The 17,659-nt window shown below is 51.7% G+C and overlaps 1 protein-coding gene across 1 annotated transcript; it reads right to left on the bottom strand.

Annotated features, from left to right (window-relative positions):
* Window positions 1-10,749: 10,749 nt before the first annotated feature.
* Window positions 10,750-16,054, bottom strand: LOC131421533 (cytochrome P450 2D14-like). The gene is made up of 9 exons (XM_058568224.1): window positions 15,830-16,054; window positions 14,957-15,128; window positions 14,174-14,326; window positions 13,923-14,083; window positions 13,399-13,575; window positions 13,080-13,221; window positions 12,664-12,851; window positions 12,056-12,197; window positions 10,750-11,955 (listed from the first exon to the last, which is right to left on the bottom strand). Exons 1-9 carry the CDS (start codon window positions 16,016-16,018, stop codon window positions 11,777-11,779), a joined length of 1,503 nt encoding a protein of 500 aa, XP_058424207.1. The 5' UTR covers window positions 16,019-16,054; the 3' UTR covers window positions 10,750-11,776.
* Window positions 16,055-17,659: the final 1,605 nt, after the last annotated feature.

The raw sequence follows: 17,659 nt of genomic DNA, 5'->3' as shown, positions 1-17,659 counted from the left end.
AGCACACAGCACAATCGTGAGGCCGATGGCCTTTGCGATCATTGTGCAATTGCAGCTTCCATTGATCAGGCACTCACGTGCCAGGCTCTGCTGGTCAGTCCACGTGTCCTCCCCACAGCCCTGTAGGGCAGGTGGCTTTATGGTCCCCAAGGCATGGAGAACACTGAGTCTCAGGGGTCAGGTCAGGAGGTCAAAGTCAAGAGCAGCATTTGGATGCATCTCAAAACAGGCTCTGAGCTACTGCTCTACATATAAGTTACTGAGATTTATTGTTTTAGAAACACACTCATCCCACCCTCGCTGGGCTTCTGCTCTGGTCAAGCTGCTGGAGTAGAGGGTGAGCGCCCCCAGGGACCATGCCTGTCACGGGTGTTCACCCAGCAGCGAAGGGTCCTCTGGACACTGTGGCCTGAGACTTAGAGTCCAGGGGTGACATCAGCACGGTAGGGGACCAGGAAGCGCCCGGCCCTGGATTCCCAATGCAATGTGGAGCAAACCCTGGGAGAAAGCCCTAGAAAGCAGGTAGGGAGCTGCAGCCCCAGCCAGGGCGCTGGGAAACTTGGTGGCACTTTGCTGGCCTTGTCCCTCCCCGCGCGGCTTGGAGGCTCCGCGGAGGAAACCCCCGAATTCCCGCTCCTCCCTGGGGACAGAAAGGAAGAGTGGAAGCTGCGTGCAGCTTGTGGGGCCGGGGGCCTGGCCGCCTCGCCTGACTCGCAGTGCCGACCCGCCCAGCGCAGCGCTGGGATCCAGGAGGAGGCCCCCGCAGGGCGGCCGCGTCTGCAGTTCCACAGGCCGGCGCCAGGGGACGCAGGAGGCCGCGGCCCAGCAGAGAACAGGGCGGGGAGGGGGAGCTGGGCAGGGCCCACCTCCCAGAGATGGTTTATGAGTACTGGGCATTGGCTTCTACCCTCATGCTCACACATGCAGACACACACACACACACACACACACACACACACACAGCCACCACACAGAAATCTACTCACACACAAAGCTACCCACACTCAGACAAAACTCACGTGAAAACACACACTCACACTTGAACACAACGTGCACCGATTCTCTCTCTCTCTCTCTCTCACACACACACACACACACACACACACACACACACACACACACACAGCACCTGGTTCTCAGGGAGGCCCATGGATGCCTGGGCGGGGCCTCTTCTGGTGGAGGCTGCTCCCTGCCAGCCTCAGGGTCCTCATCCGGCTTGCAGCACAGCCCAGATTCCTAGGCTCTGGTGTAACTGTGGCCAGTTTAAATTAGGGTCTCGGGGGGCAACAGGGTTGTTCTCTGAGCTCCCCGTTTACCCTGACTGGACAATTGGTGGAGCCCAGAGGCCATTTCCCGAGCTTATGACATCCACCAGTCACTTCCTGAGGGATGTCATCCCACGGCTTTCTGGCCTCCGTGGTTTCTGGTTAGAATCTGACGTCAATGTTATTGAGGACAGATCTTTTGTTCATGATGAGGAGCATCTCCCATCTCTCTTGCTGCTTTCAAAATTCTCTCTTTGTCTTTTGATGGTTTTCTTGTGATGTGTGTAGCTGTAGATCTCTGATTTTATCCTACTTGGGGTTCACTGAGCTTCTTGGTTGAGTAGATTAATGTTTTTCATCAAATTTGGGGAGTGTTCTGTTTTCAACATTTCTTCAATCTTCCTCCTATTCCTTTATCTCTCTCTTCTTCTGCTAGGACTCCCATTATGTGTGGTATGCTTGATGGTGCCCACAGGTTTCTGAATCTCTGCTCATTATTCTTCCTCTTGTTTCTGTTCCTCAGCCTGGATCAGCTCAGCTGACTGTCCTCATGTTCACTGATTTTTCTTCTTCCTGTTCAAACCTTCTCTTGAGTTCCTGTAGTGAACTTCCATTTCACTTATTGAGCTTTTCAACTCCAGATTTTCTACTTAGTTCCTTTTTAAAATTTGTGTCTCATTACAGCTGTTCCTTAATTGGTGACACATCATGCTCCCACTTCCCTGTAGTTCATTAGACAAGGTTTCTCTTAGTCCTGTGAACATACCGAATTAGCTGATATGCAGTCTGTGTCCAGCAACTCCACCATCAGGGACAGTTTTTATTGATGGCCTTTTTCCTGTCTATGAGCCATCCATTCTTGTTCCTTTCCATGTCTTGTAATTTTTTGTTGAAAATGGGACATTTCAAATGAGATAATGTGGCGACTCTGGAAATCAGACTCTGCTCCCCAGGGTTTGTTCTTGCTGTTGTTTGTGGTCATTGTAGTTCTTTCTTTGCTTAGTGACTGTTCTGAACTAATTCCATAAAGTCTCTATTCTTTATTGTGTGTGGCCACTGAAGTCTCTACTCAGTTAGCTTGGTGGTCAGCTAATGATTGGTTAGAGATTTCCTTAAATGTCTGGAACCAATCACTTTCCCAGTCTTTGCTGCACAGAAGTGCTCTCTGTGTGCTGGGACATACTTTCAACATTCAGCCAGGCACTGGCTTTAGAGTTTACAACTTTCCCTCAGCCTCTGCTCCCTGTTTGCCCAGATGCTCAAGCTCAGTCCGAGGGGAGAGCTCAGGCCCCCGACCCCCAGCTTCTCCTTTTAAGCTGTGTGGTTAGTGTATCATTTGCCCCAACTGTTATCCATCACTCAGGCAGCTTTGATTTTCAACAGTGGCCTCTGATTACCTTCAACAAACTCTCCAGGGAAAGGGTGTTTGCACTAGTGTAGCTCAGATCACACACAGACAGCCCTGCACATGGGGTCTTCCAGGGAACCCCAGCCAGGGAAATAGTGACAATTCTTTGTGAATGAGCCTTTGAAAATGCTCTATCACCTGTGCTCCCTCAGGAGGCTTCCCTGGGTGTGGACAGTTCTTTTCAAGGCTCCTGCTGAGTCAGAGAGTGGAGGATAGGACCAGACAAGTGGAAATGCCACAGAGGTTGCTGTTCATTCGAGATTCAGCCATGTGTCTTGAAAAACTGCTCCTGGCTAGCTGTGAGCTTTTGGTTAATTTCTAGACTTCTGAAAAAGGATCTGATCATTTTGCCAGTTTTTTCATTGCTCTTCTGGAGTGGCCAATTCTCAGAGCTCTGCTGTTGTTGCTGATGTCCCTGCTCTCCTGAGGGGTGTTTATGAGACCTCAGATGTCTTAAAATGTCTCCAATCATACTTGACTAATAGTTCAGCTGGGTATAGAATTCTGTATTGGAAATAACTTGCTTGTGGAATTATAAACAGCTTTCTCATCGTCTTTCTCCTTAAGAGTTGGTGTTGAGAAGTCTGATGCCCCTTCAATTTCTAAAACTGAGACTTCTTTCTTCTTTATAACTCTGCAAGTCTTTTTTTTGTGTGTGTGTGTGAGGAAGATCAGCCCTGAGCTATCATCCATGCTAATCCTTCTCTTTTTTGCTAAGGAAGACCGGCTCTGAGCTAACGTCTATTGCCAATCCTCCTCTTTTTTTTTCCCCAAAGCCCCAGTAGATAGTTGTGTGTCGTAGTTGCACATCCTTCTAGTTGCTGTATGTGGGACGCGGCCTCGGCATGGCCAGAGAAGCGGTGCATTGGTGCACGCCCGGGATCTGAACCCGGGCTGCCAGTAGCGGAGCGTGTGCACTTAACCGCTAAGCTACGGGGCCAGCCCCTGCAAGTCTTTAGCTTCTTGTTATAGTCACCCTGTGAAAGCAGGAGAAACCCCACACACACACACACAAAATTTGATTAGGATGTAGAATGATGACATGAAGAGAGTATGTAAAGCTTTACTGTTTGCATCATTGAGGTCTCTGGGCAGAGCAGGACTGGCCTCTCAAGCAGGACCAAAATGGCTTGAGAGAGCCAGGAAAGGAGACTGGCCTGGATATTTACTGTGTTTTGGTGATGGGCTGGGGTGAGGGCAGTCTTGTGTGGGTAGCAGCTCAGTCGTTTGAAACTCTAGTGGGGACCAAAGGAGACAGCACCAGGGATTTGTTGTCAGCTGTTCCAGATGTGGGGGACAAGGGAAGAGACTGAGATGATGCTTAAAAGTTGTCAGAAGTCAAACATCAAACACTCGTCAGAGTGGAGATGAAACCCAGGTGACCAGATGCCCCAACATTCCTGAATGAGCCTCCACTGCCTCCTGCTTCCTTTCTGGTTGGCAGGAACTCGAGGCCACTCTCCATGGGCTGGAGGAATACCTAGTCTTTTATCAATGCTGACCTGCTCCCCTGGCATCAGGGGGTCCCCGGACATGGGAAAAGGTCATCCCAACAAGGGACCCGCAGGGCATGCTTGCTTGTGCTTTTCAGAGGTCTCTGAGGTGGAGAGCAAGGAGGAAAGGCCCGGGAGCTAGGTCCCCCCACTCCTGAGGAAGCTGTGGGTGGACTGGTTCCAAGCCTCTGACGTCCCCAAGACTCAGAACCACAAATGACAGAGTATCAATAAATCCACAGAGTTGCTGCTTCTGCAGGCCCACCTGCCTCCTCTCAGGGGCCTCACATCTTCACAAACACACTGTGGCCCCGTCCATACTCCCTGTCCCGACAATCTGCAGGAAGTCCCCCTCCTGCCACCATAGACACGACTATGGATACTCTGGAGAGGCTGAAGGAGGCTCTTGCTGGCTTTCTGACTCAGTGCCAAGGGACAGACAAAGTTCCCTGAGTGTTGAGAGCTGGGAGGTCCCTGTCGTGAGGGCACCTGGAAAACACTGGTGGAACCCCTGTCAGGGATGCTGTTGGGTGGGGGTCCTCAGACAACCAGGCCTGGAGAGGCTGCTTCCACCCTGAGTGTCAGTGGTCCCTAAGATTTTGCCTAAATGCACCAGGTGGTCTGCCCAAGACTCGGGTAAGCAGACAGTCATCAGAAACCCTTGGGCACTGCCTGTGTGCTCAGTGCAGAGCTGATCAGTTGTAGGGGCAGGGATAGGTGGAGGATGGCAGTCCCTGCCCTCAGCCAGGGCTCCAGGCTAACAAGGTCGTGGCCGCAGAATCAGAGCAGGAAGACAGGATCCTGCGGCTATCTGGTAAACCATCTCATTGGCTGAAGGGGAAACAGAAGCCCAGGGCAGGGGGGGACTGGCCCAGGGTCAAAGAGTGTTCTGGCAGAGCAAGGAGAACCAGGAGTGTCCTCTGCTAAGATCCCCCATGTGGCCTCCTTCTCCTCAGGCCATCCCACTGCCACATGGGTCCAAGATTAACTTCTGTCCATAGCGCACGCCTGGGGCTGACAGGGCTCATTCTCTGACCCTAGCCAAGCCTGCTGAGAGCCTGGCCTGACCCAGAAACTCCAAGCACAGTCCCCTGGGTCAGCGCCCAGACAGGTATCCTCCTCCAGCTTCAGCCTGGCCGTGAGGCAACCTGTACTCTATAAGGGCCTCCACACGAGCATCCCTGAGGGGCTAGGAAAGGAGGACCATCCTATCTTGGAGTGACTGAGAGTCTCAGGGAGGTGGCTCACCCCTGGACTGCCATCAGGCTTCCCAGGGAGGGCTCTGGCACCTGAGGACTGAGCCTTGGTGTTAACCTGGCACATCCCTTCCTGGTCATCCCTGAGATCCCCACCTATCGGGGTGTCGTAGATGAAGTGGGGCCGCTGACTTGATGGTGCTGGCTGAGCTCTGGCCCATTGCGCGGTGGGTAGAATTAGGCTTGGGGTGTGGGCACCCAGGCTGAGTGAGTCTCTTGCAGTAAAGGGTAAAGTCAGCAGGTTTGGAGGGTTCAAATCCTGCACCTTGTAAAGCAGTGACTGGCCCTTGACCAGCTCCTGGGAGATGACCTTTAGGCTCTGGGAATATTCTGCTGGATAACCATGTCTTTGTTTTCCTGGAGCCTCCAGCCATGCCAGAGCATTCATGCTAACAATGTGACATGTAGTGGAGACCCTGCATCTCCCTGTATCAGTCGGGCCTCTGGAGGGGCTGGAGACATAGTCACATCTGTCAGCCACCCAGGTGCTCTGTGCCTACGACACCAACCCAGTAAAATCCCTGGACACCAAGGCTCACTGCGCTTCCCTCACAAGCAATATTCTGTGTTTGTGTCACTCATTGTTGCTGGGGAATTAAGCACCATTCTATGACTCTGCTGGAAGAAGACAAATGGAAACCTGTGCTGGGCTCTCCCATGTGTCTGTCTGTCTGTCCTATGTGTCTTTTACCTTTGCTGATTTTAATCTGTAGCCTTTCACTGTCATAAACCATAGCTGCTATAGATGGAATGTCTGTGTCCCCACAAACTCATATGGTGAAACCTAATCCCCATGTTATGGTATTTGTTAGTGGGGCCTTTGGGAGGTGATTAGGTCATGAGGATGGAGCCCTCATGGATGGGATTGGTGCCCTTATAAAGGGGAATCCAGAGAGATCCCTTGTTCCTTCCACCAGGTGAGGACACAGTGAAAAGGTGACTGTCTACAAATCAGAAAGCAGGCCCTCACCAGACATCACGTCTGCCAGAGCCTTGACCTTGGACTTCCCAGACTCCGGAACTGTGAGAAATAAATGTGTGCTGTTTATAACCCATGCATTCTATGATATTGTGGTCTAGTATCTCTAACAGACTAAGACAATAACCTGAATATAACATCATTTCTGAGGTCTCTTTGTCCTCTAGCAAATCATTGACTCTAGGATGGTCTTGGGGACCCCCAACAGTTGGATTCAACAGTGGCATTCACTAGAATGACCCTGACTCACTAGAACATGGTGAAGGCAAAGTTTAGGAAAAGGCAGAATGGGGGGTGGTGGTTGATGAACCCTCTTTCCTGAATGGTTTCTGCATCACTCATGGTGTGACACAGCAGCTGCACTGTGGTCAGTTACTGGAGGTAGAAGTCACTTATGGAATTGGGAAATGATAGCGCTAACCTCCGAGGGGCTGGCTCACGGGATATGTAAGGAAATGTAAAAAAAACAACCCCAAGAAGCAGGCTAATATACAATGCTGTGGTTATTGCTATGTGTAATTAGCTAAAATGCAAATAAAGGAAAGGGTGGGGTATATGTTGACACTGCACTAGGCTGAGATTTCATCTGGTCCAAGTTATGGCCACTGTGGCAGGGATGCTCCCAAAGGGGAAGATTATGCTGGGAGAACAGAAAGAACCTCTGTGACCTCTGGTCACCAAGAACATAGTCTAAGTGGGGGTAGAGCAAAATCAGGAAACTACTGAAAACTTTCCTTTAACCTGAGAAGGGCGATTATTCTTCCCTCCAGTTAAATGCCATGTGGAACTTTCTAGATGAAGTGACTGATATGCTCCTGTGCATGCAAGCCATGCTGGATTGGCTTGAGAATGATCACGATATTTGTCCACCACAACCTAGAAATCATTAACAGAAGGAAAATAGGAAAATTCACAAATATGTGGAAATTAAACAACACATTCTTAAACAATCAGTGGATCAAGAAAGAAATCATAAGAGGAAACAGAAAATAGCTTGAGGTGAATGAACACGACAGCACAATATACCGAAACTTATGAAATCCAGCAAAAGTTGTGTTCAGGGGGAAGCCTGTGACTGTAAATGGCTACATTAAAGCAGATCTCAAATCAATTATCTAAGTCTACACCTTAAAGAACTAGAAAAAGAAGAGCAAACTAATCCCAAAGCTAGCAGAATGAAGGAAATAATATAGGAAAGACCTAAATGAAATGGAGACTAGATAAATAGTAGAGAAAATCAATTAAACCAAAAGTTGGTTCTCCGAGAGAACAACAAAGCTGACAGACCTTTAGCTGGATGGACTAAGAGAAAAAGAGAGAAGACTCAAATTACTAACATCAGAAATGAAAGTGGGCACATTACTCCTGAGTCTACAGAAATGAAAAGCGTTGTAAGAGAGTACTGTGAACAACCATATGCCAACGAATTGAATAACCTATTGATCAAATGGACAAATTCATAGAAACGCAAAAGCTACCAACACTGAATCATAAAGAAATAGAAAATCTGAATAGACTTTTAATTAATAAGGAGATTGAATAAATAATCAAAAATTTCCTGACAAAGAAATGCCCTGGATCTGATGGCTTCACTGTTGAATTCTACTCAACATTTAAAGAAGAACTAACACCAATTCTACACAAACTTCTCCAAGAAAGTGAAGAGGAGAGAACACTTCTTAACTCATTCTAGGAGGCCAGCATTACCCTGGTATCAAAGCCAGACAAAGACACTACAAGAAAAGAAAACTACAGACCAAAATCCCTTACGAACATTGATGCAAAAGTCCTCAAGAAAATACTAGCAAACTAAATTGAGCAGCTTATTAAAGGATTATACAAGTGGGAAAGCATTGGACTGGGTGGGGTTTATTAGTGGAATTCAACAATGATTCAACATAAGAAAACTGATCAGTGTTATACACCACATTAACAGAATGAAGGACAAAAACTACATGATCATCTCCATTGATGCAGAAAAAGCATTTGACAAAATTCAACACTCTTTCATGCTAAAAATACTCAATAAACTAGGAACAGAAGGAAACTACTTCAACATAACAAAAGCCATATAGGAAAACCCACAGCAAGCATGATAGTCAATGGTGAAACACTGACAGCTTTTCCTTTAACATCAGGAACAAAGACAGGATGTTTAGCCACTTTAGCCACTTCCAGTCATCAGAGCACTGGAAGTTCTAGCCAGGGGAATTAGGAAAGAAAAAGAAATAAAAGGCATCCAAATTGGAAAATAAGACGTAACTTTATCTCTGTTCGCAGACGATAGGATCATGTATGTAGAAAAACCTAAAGATTTCACAAAAAATAGTTTGAACTAATAAATAAATTCAGTAAAGTAGCAGGATACAAAATTAATGCACAAAACCCAGCAGTATTTCTATACCCAAAAATGAACAATCTGAAAATGAAATTACGAAAGTAATTTTATTTACGATAGCATCAAAAAGAATAAAATACTTAGGAATTAACTTAACCAAAGAGGTGAAAGACTAGTGCCATGAAAACTACAAAACATTGCTGAGAGAAGTTAAAGACACAGAGAAGTGGAAAGACAACCTAGGTTCATGGATTGGAAGACTTAATATTGTAAAGATGTCAAGACAACTCAGAGTGATCTACAGATTTAATGCAAGCCCTATCAAAATCCCAAAGACTTTTGCAGAATCAATCCTAAAGTTCATATGGAATCTGAAGGACTGCAAATAGCCAAAACAATCTTGAGAAAGAAGAATAAAACTCATACTTCCTAATTTCAAAAGTTACTAGAAAGCTACAGTAATCAACACACTGTGATACCAGCATAAAGACAGAGATATAGACAAACAGAAGAGAATAGAAGGCCCAGAAACAAACTCTCATGTATAGTCAAATGATTTCTACACAGGTGCCGAGAACATTCAACGGGGAAAGGACATTCTTTTCAACAAATGATGTTGGAAATCTGGATATCTTAATGCAAAAGAATGAAGTTGGACCTTCATCTAGCACCATATACAAACATTAATTCAAAATGGATCTTAAATGTAACAGGTAATACTAGAAAATTCTTAGAAAAAAACATAGCACAAAACATCCTCAACATTGGATTTCCCAGTGATTTCTGGACATGACACCAAATGCATAGGCAACAAAAGAAAAAAACGAGAAATTGGACTTCATAAAAATTAAAAAAGGTTATGCATCAAAAGATACTATCAACAGAGTAAAAATCCCCTACAGAATGGGACAAAAGATATTCATATCATATACAGTCACATGTCGCTTAATGATGGGGACAGATTCTAAGTGTTGTTAGGTCATTTTATTGTTGTGCGAATATCACAGAGTGTACTCACACAAACCCTAGATGGAATAGCGTATACACACCTAATTTCTATGGTACTAATCTTATGGGACCACCGTCGTATGTATGGTCTGTTGTTGACTGAAATGTCACTATGAGGAGCATGACTGTATCTGACAAGGGATTAATGTCTAGAATATAGAGAGAACTCCTCAACTCAAAAAAAACCAAGAATAACAACAAAACACACAACCCGGTTTTAGAATGGGCAAAGGACTTGAATAGACATTTCTACAAAGAACATATACAAATGGACAATAAGCACATGAAAAGACGCTCCACATCACTCATCATTAGGGAAATGCAAATCAAAACCACAATGAGATACCAACTCACACCCATTAGAATGGCTACTATCATCAAAACAGAAAATAGCAAGTGTTGGCAAAGATGTGGAGAATCAGAACCCTTGTGCACTGCTGGTGGGAATGTGAAATGGCACAGCTGCTGTGGAAAACAGTCCAGTGCTTATATATCCACAAATTGAAAGCAGAGTCTCAAAGAGATATTCGTGCCTCATGTTCACAGCAGCAGTGTTCACAATAGCTGAAAGGTAGAAGCAACATAGGGTCCATCAACGGATGAAGGGATAAACAAAATGTGGTCTTTACATACAATGGAGTATTATTCAGCCTAAAGGAGGAAGGAAATTCTGACACATGTCACAAGATAGATGAACCTTGAGGACATCATGCTAAGTGAAATAAGTCAATCACGAAAAGACAAATACTTTATGATTCCCCTCAGATGAGATCCCTAGGGTAGTCAAATTCTAGAGACAGAGAGTAGAACGGTGGTTGCCAGGGGCTACGGGGAGGGGGCATGGGGAGTTATTGTCTAATGGGGACAGGGTTTCAGTTTTGCAAGATGAAAGAGTTCTGGAGATGGATGGGGTGATGGTTGCACAACAATATGAGAACTTAATAGCATTGAACTGTACACTCAAAAATGATTAAGACGGCAAATTTTATATTGTGTGTTTCCCCCACCCCCCCGCCCAGACACACACAAAATGTTAACAAATATGACCATTTCGCTGTAGGAGCCAAAAACCAGGGGGGTGGCCTGTGCAGTGAAAAGTTTACTCTGTAGGTCTGGGGTTTTCAATCTCTGCACATTCCAAAAAAAATGGCTGGCCCTTGAGAAGCTGTGGGGAAACATCTCCTATAACCTTGTGATGACCTGCCTGACAAGAACGTCTCTGTAACTGGGGCCTGGGGTCACACCACACAGTTTATGCCAACAATGTGACTGATGGCAGGGCCCTTGGGCCACAATGTTTGACCTTGAGAGGGGTAGAGGACTGAGTAACTGAGGTCAGCCATGCGGCTCTCTGAGTCTAATTGACTGACCCCCAAGAAAATCCCTGGACACCCAGACTCAGGTGAGCTTCCCTGGTGAGCAATACTCTCTGCTGTGTCCCACATCATTGCTGGGAGAACTGAGCACTGTCTGCACGAAACCTCTGGGAGAGACAGCTGGAAGCTTGGGCCTGTGCTCCCGGAACTCCACCTATGTGCCTTTGACCACTGCTGATTCTATCTGGATCCTTTCTCTGGAAAGACCATAACCGCGGGTGTAACAGCTTTTCTGACCGCTGTGAGGCCTGTAGTGAATCCCTGAACCTGAGCGAGCTCACCCAGCCAGGGATTGGGCTGATTCCTATCAGAAGCCCATTCACACTCCTCCTGCTCCCTGACACCCAGGAGTCAAGACTTCTACATGGACTTAGTCACCAACCAGGGCAGCCAGTGCTGGGTCTCCATGGGTGACAAGGGGGTAAGCTGTCACCTTCTGAGCCTCAGTATACCCATCTTCAAATGGGGTATAATGCCAGGTGAGGCTGGATCAGGGAGGGGTAGAGGCTGGCCTGGAGAGGCTGCTGAGGCGAAATCACTGGCTCTGCCTGGTCACGGGGCCAGAGTGGGACTCAAGCCAGGTTATAGCCATCAGACTGGTTTATTGTACATCAGTGCTTCTGCAGGAGCAGGTTAGGGACTTGGTGACCCCTCTAGCGGGGCACAGCACAGAGCTGGTAGGGGGCTGGGGTCACCAGTACACCAGACACACGGTGGTCGCTGGGGCGGGGCTGCCCAGTGGGCACCGAGAAGCTGAAGCGCTGCAGGAGGCAGGTGAAGAAGAGGAAGAGCTCCATGCGGGCCAGGGGCTCCCCGAGGCACGAGCGGCGGCCTGTGGGTGGGTATGGGGCGTCAGTGAGCCTGGGGGCCTGGGCTCCATGTCTCCAAGACTCCCTCAGGAGGGGGCAGCGAGCCAGGCTCCCCACAGGCACCTGCTGAGAAGGGCATGAAGGCCTCCTGCTTGACGAAGCGGCCCTGGGTGTCCAGGAAGTGCTCGGGGTGGAAGCGGAAGGGCTTCTTCCAGACGGTCTCGTCCTTCAGCACCGAGGACAGGTTGGTGATGAGCGTCGTCCCCTGGCAGGAGATGCCTGGCATGGGTGGGGTCTGGGCTGGGGGTTGCCTGGACCCCTGCCACCAAACATGCATAGGCTACAGTTTCTGCTTGGCACACACCTGGACACTTTCAAGTCAATCTCAGCTCAAGAAATTCCCCGCACCCTCCTCGTACCCATGGCAGGGCCAAGAGAATAGCCTCCCCTGGGCGCCCTTCCTACCACCAGTTCCTATGTACATGGATCCTCCAACAGACTGTGGCACATTTTAGTTTGTCCTCCCCTACCCAGACTGCGGGCTCTGCATGCACCTGGTCAGCCCTGCCTCTGCTTCATCCCCACACCCACCCAGGCTGGACAGTTGGTGCCTGGGGAAATGAGGATTAGGTGGCCTGGGTTCCAGTCCTGGTCACACCTGGCAATGGCCATGCTGGGGCTACCACGGGGCAGGTGGAGCTGAGCTGGGGTGAGGAGGGCCTCAGGCCTACCTTGGGGATGAGGAAGCCCTGCACTTCAGTGTCGTGGGATGTCATGTGGGGCAAGCCCAGTGGGATGATGTCCCCAAAGCGCTGCACCTCATGGACCACGGCCATGGTGAAGGGCATGTGGGCCTGGTCCCCCATCTCTGGTCGCCTCGCCTGCCCTATCACCTCATCGATCTCCTGTTGGACACGGCCTGGACAGACAAGCGTCCCCACAGTGGTCAGACCCCAGTGGCCTGGACCCCGAGCTCCTCCTGACTCCTGTGCAGGGGCTGTGGCCACGGGGAGGAAGAGGTCACTCTGACCTCTGAGCCAGGGCCCAGCCTCTGCTCAGAGCTTCTGGCGGCCAAACCCAGTTCAGGGCCCCGAGCCTGGCCCTCTCCTCCCTGGCCCATCCCACTGAGTCCCCAGGCTGAGCTCACGCTGCACGTCCGGATGCAGGATCATGAGCAGGAGGGCCCAGGTCAGCGTGGTCGAGGTGGTCACCATCCCAGCAGTGAACAGATCAGCCACCACCAGGCGCAGATTCTCATCATTGAAGCTGCTCTCAGGGTTCCCCTTGACCTGGGCCAGGCAGAGAGGGTGCGCTCAGGGGCCGAGGGAGGAAAACCCAAATGGCCTCCCACTCTGCACCCATATCCCAGGGTGCCTGATCACTGGGTGATACACAGGCCCCACCTCACCTGGGCTCCCCTCATGGGCCCTCACCCCACAACATCTGCTCTTGTCCCAGCACTTCACCTTTTCCACCTTGTCCAGGAAGGTGTCAGTCAGGTCTCGGGGAGGCTGGGCCGGGTCTCGGGTCATCCTGTGCTCAGCAATCAGCTCATCCAGCAGGACCATGAAGGCCCTCTGCCCCGGAAAGACCTTGGCAGCCAGCCCTGGGACACGCAGGAGCACTGGGATCGCTTCCAGCACCTGTTTTGGTCACACATGGGGCCCTGGGTCCTCCCTGTGCTCAGGTGTTCACCTCAACCTATAAAGTCCCAGCAGCCTCCACGGTGTCCCCCACAGTGACCTGGCTCCTCCCTAAGTTTGGGCCTCTACCCTCCCCTAGCTGCCTGGGCCCCAGAAGGAGAAACCTAAAATCTACATCTCATGGGCTCTGGTGGCTTCCAGTGAAGCAGGTAGGTTCCTTAGCCCTCTCTTGGGGCCCGCTGAGCCAACACCCCTCTAGATAAATCCTCCTCCGTGGAGGCCCATTGCAGGTGGAGGCCTCCTCCATGGAGCTCGCCTGCAGGGCTCCTTGGCTCCCCCACCGTTACCTTGCGCAGGAAGCCTGACTCCTCCTGCACACCTTTCTCCGCGAGGTCCAACAGCTCGAGGAAGCGCGGGTCGTTGTACTCGAAGCGGCGCCCGAAGGTCAGGGAGGAGATCACGTTGCTCACTGCTTTATTCAGAAGGGCGTTGGGGCTAAAGGGGCGTCCTGGGAGGTGACGGTGCAGGTCAGGGGGTCGCCTCCATCTCCTCTTCCCAGCCTCCATCCCTGTCTCCTGTCCCTCAGCCCAGCACTCACCGGCCTGGTCTGCGAAGGCGGCGCAGAGGCACGAGGCCTCCTCGGTCACCCACTGCTCCAACGACTTCTTGCCCAGGCCGAAGTTGCGCAGGGTGGACACGGAGAAGCGCCGCTGCTCCCGCCACGCGCCCCCATAACGGGCTAGAATCACTCCTGGGAGCGGGGCGGTCGTGGGCGTGGCTCGGGTGTGCCCTGGCGCCGCCTCTGCGCGCACACTTAGCTGACTGGCTCGCCTGCCCTTCCGTCTACACCAGAGACATGCCCCGCCCCCCGCCCCTGTTCACACAGCCTCGCGCCTGCTCCGCCCACTCTAACCTCGTTCTCCTTCCCGCCAAGGCCGGGCCACTCCACATCCCCATCTGGCTGGGGACAGATCCCACCCTCTCCCAGCCACATTGCTCGCCAGCTCTCCTGATTGGGCAGGTCGTGGCTCCACTCTTGGCTCTGCCCACCGTGACCCCCTCCCATTCGGGGAAGGTCCTGGCCCGCCACTGCCCCGCCCATGCCGACCCCGTCCTCCTCATTCCGGCCACCCGGACATCCCCCTCCTGCTCGCCGTGGCCCGGGTCCCGCCCACTCCCGTAAAGTCCCGCCCTACGCCCCCACCACATCCACCTCACCTGTCTCGGCACAGGCTTCTTTCTCCACCTGCCGCCCCTTCAAATTCGCTGACCCCTCCCTGCACCGGAAGTCCACCACCCTGCCCCCGCTTGGCCCTGCCGGGTCTCGGGTCACTGCGGGCCCAGTCCCCGCCGGACCGCGGTCCTCCCCTCCTCCATTTACCCTCCGCGTGCGGCCCGTAGCCCAGGTGCTCGTAGGCGGCAGCAGGTGGGCGGTCGGAGGTGTCCTCGCTGCGGTCCACCAGCGCCTCGCGCATGGCTGCCGGCCCGTTAAGCACGACCGCGGGCGTCCAGGCCAGCTGCAGGCTGAACACGTTCCCGAAGCGACGCCGCAGCTGCCAGACAAGAGTCCAGAGCATTCCACAAGTCTCGCCCCACCCCAGGTTTCCCCACCCAGCCTCCTGGCTCTAGACCCAGGGTGACCCCTAGGCCGCCAGCAGTGAGTGGGTACAAGGACTCTATCTGGCCTTGTGACACTGGTGGTCACATCCTCTATGGTCGAGGGCCTCACGTTGGATCAGACCACTCAGCCATGACTTTGCAGAGGTCACCAACATTGTCAGTAGGCCAAGTTAGCATCCCATTTTACAGGTGAAGAAACTGAGGTTCACAGAGGTGAGCAGTGAGGCCCAGGGTCTCACAGCAGCAAAAGGTTGGAACCTGGTCACTGTCCCTCTCAACCTCAATTTCCTGATGTAAATGGGTCTCATGACCAGACTCCCTTACCCCAATCTGAGGTCATCTCCTCCTGATGTCCTCAGAAGGGACTCAGGATCACATAACTTCGGCCCTGTCCCACATGATCCCAAACCCACGGCCAAGACCTACCCCCTCCAGGCCTTTGCCCTCTCTGATCTTTGATTGGAAAATTCAGACTGTCCTCAGGCCCTGCACAGATGTCCTCCCCCAGGAGGCCTCTCAAACCTGCCTCCTCCTTTCCCCCCAGCTCCCTGTCCAGCCTGTGGCTTCACCACCGCCCACTGTCTGCTGCCATGTGGGTCCCCAGGACCTCTGTGCCCACCCCCACCTGCCTCACCCGAGTAAAGCAGCAAAGCGGGTCGTCCAAGTCCACCTGCAGCAGGTTGCCCAGACCAGGCAGGGGCATGGGGCCTGGTGGGTAGCGTGGGGCCCAGCGCTGGCGCCGGTGCATCAGGTCCACCAGGAGCAGGAAGATGGCCACGGCCACGGCCAGGGGCCCCAGTGTCTCCCCGGTCAGCAGCCCCATGGCTGCCTCAGTGGGCACCCGGCTCCTCTGCTCTGGACACACAGGCACCCCTCACCACACCAGGACGTCGGACCAGGCCAGGCAGGGCACTCTCACCAACCTTGAGGGCTCGACCAGCCTGGACCCTCTTTATAAAGGGAGCTGAGACTGGCCTTTGCCCTCTGCCCTGAGCCTGTTGGCATGACTGTGCTGCCAGAGGGAGCAGGGAGGGGCCGGGGAAGGTCAGGAGCATGGTACAGAAGTCCTGTCCCTGCTGTCCCCTCCACGTGATTACCCAGGGTCATGGGTAGAGAAAAGAGATGTCCTCACCCCCAGCCTGACTCCCCAGCATTGTACAGGCTCCGAGGAAGCACCAGGGGTCTTGGAACTTGATCCTGCCCCACCTGTCATATCAGGCTCACACTCCCTAATGTGGTCACAGCGTCATCCCCAGAACACATTCTTGCCTTCCGATGTCTCACCTGCCTCCTCCTGAGTGACCTTCACCTCCCTGCTTTGTTCCTGCCACTCTCAGGGAGGGCACTATGCTCAGAGGGTTCACAGGCGCTGGGGGAGGCATGGAGGGATGCTTAAAGTTCTCTGTCTCCCTAACTTCACACTAGTCCACTCAACACACACAGACACAGATCACACACTCACAGACCACTCACACATTCAGACACTACCCACGTGCTCACATACTGACACGCAAGCACATGCACACACACATTTATACACTCACAAAACCTTATATAGACACACATTAATACAAGCACCACTTACACACACACACACATACACATGCAAACCCAGCACCAGGACACCTGTTCTCAGTGGTTGCCTGGAGCCGACTCCCTCCTCTCCCCGCCTGGAGGCTGCTGGCAGTGATGCTGAGGACCCTCACCTGGCTGGTGCAGGTTTGAATCTGGTGGTAGAGGCAGCAGCGTTGTTCCCAGAGCTTCATAGTCACCCAACCAGCTAGTTTGAAGACCAGGAGACCATTCTTAAGTTGGTTACAAACTGGTCCTTGACCTCTTGAGGCCACCCAGGTGGTGAATCTCCTCGGGCCTGTGTCCATTTTCCTGACTCAGAGAAATGTGGGGTGGGCACTTGCCCTTGTTGACTGAGCTGCCAGGAAGCTCAGGGGACTAGGGTGGCTTAGCAGAGGATGTGACTCTGTCCCCAGAGGAGGGGGCCTGCTTCCTCCTCCTCATTATCATTTGTCCTTGAACATCAGCTGCTCAAACTCTTTCTAAAAGACAGGAGGATGGAAAGCAAGTGGGGATGATGTAATTTCTTTACACCCTCACAGGCCTGCTGAGGACCACAAGGAATGGATTCTCAGGCCTCCCCCTTTGCTGGCCTCCTCCCTCTCCCTGGGCCAGGTTCCCCCTGCTCTAGCCCCATCCCTTCCAACCCTGACTCTCTGGTCCCTCAAGGAAAGACACAAACCTGGGCACTATCTCACACCAGTGTGTGCCACCTCCCAGCTGGAACTGTGGCTACCTGGCCCTCCCTCTTGCTCAGCCTCTCACCCCCTCCAGCAGGGCGGTGACCACACCATGCCAGGGCAGGGGAGCTGCCCGCCAGCCTCAGCACCCTCCTTCTTCAAGAAGAAAACTGCTGGGATTTGAAGCTGTTTTTAAATCAGTGAAGCTGATG

Source organism: Diceros bicornis, chromosome 25, assembly GCF_020826845.1.
Source record: "Diceros bicornis minor isolate mBicDic1 chromosome 25, mDicBic1.mat.cur, whole genome shotgun sequence".
Lineage (NCBI taxonomy): Eukaryota > Metazoa > Chordata > Mammalia > Perissodactyla > Rhinocerotidae > Diceros > Diceros bicornis.
Note: the sequence above shows the minus strand (reverse complement) of the source record. Positions and strands in the feature narration are given on the sequence as shown.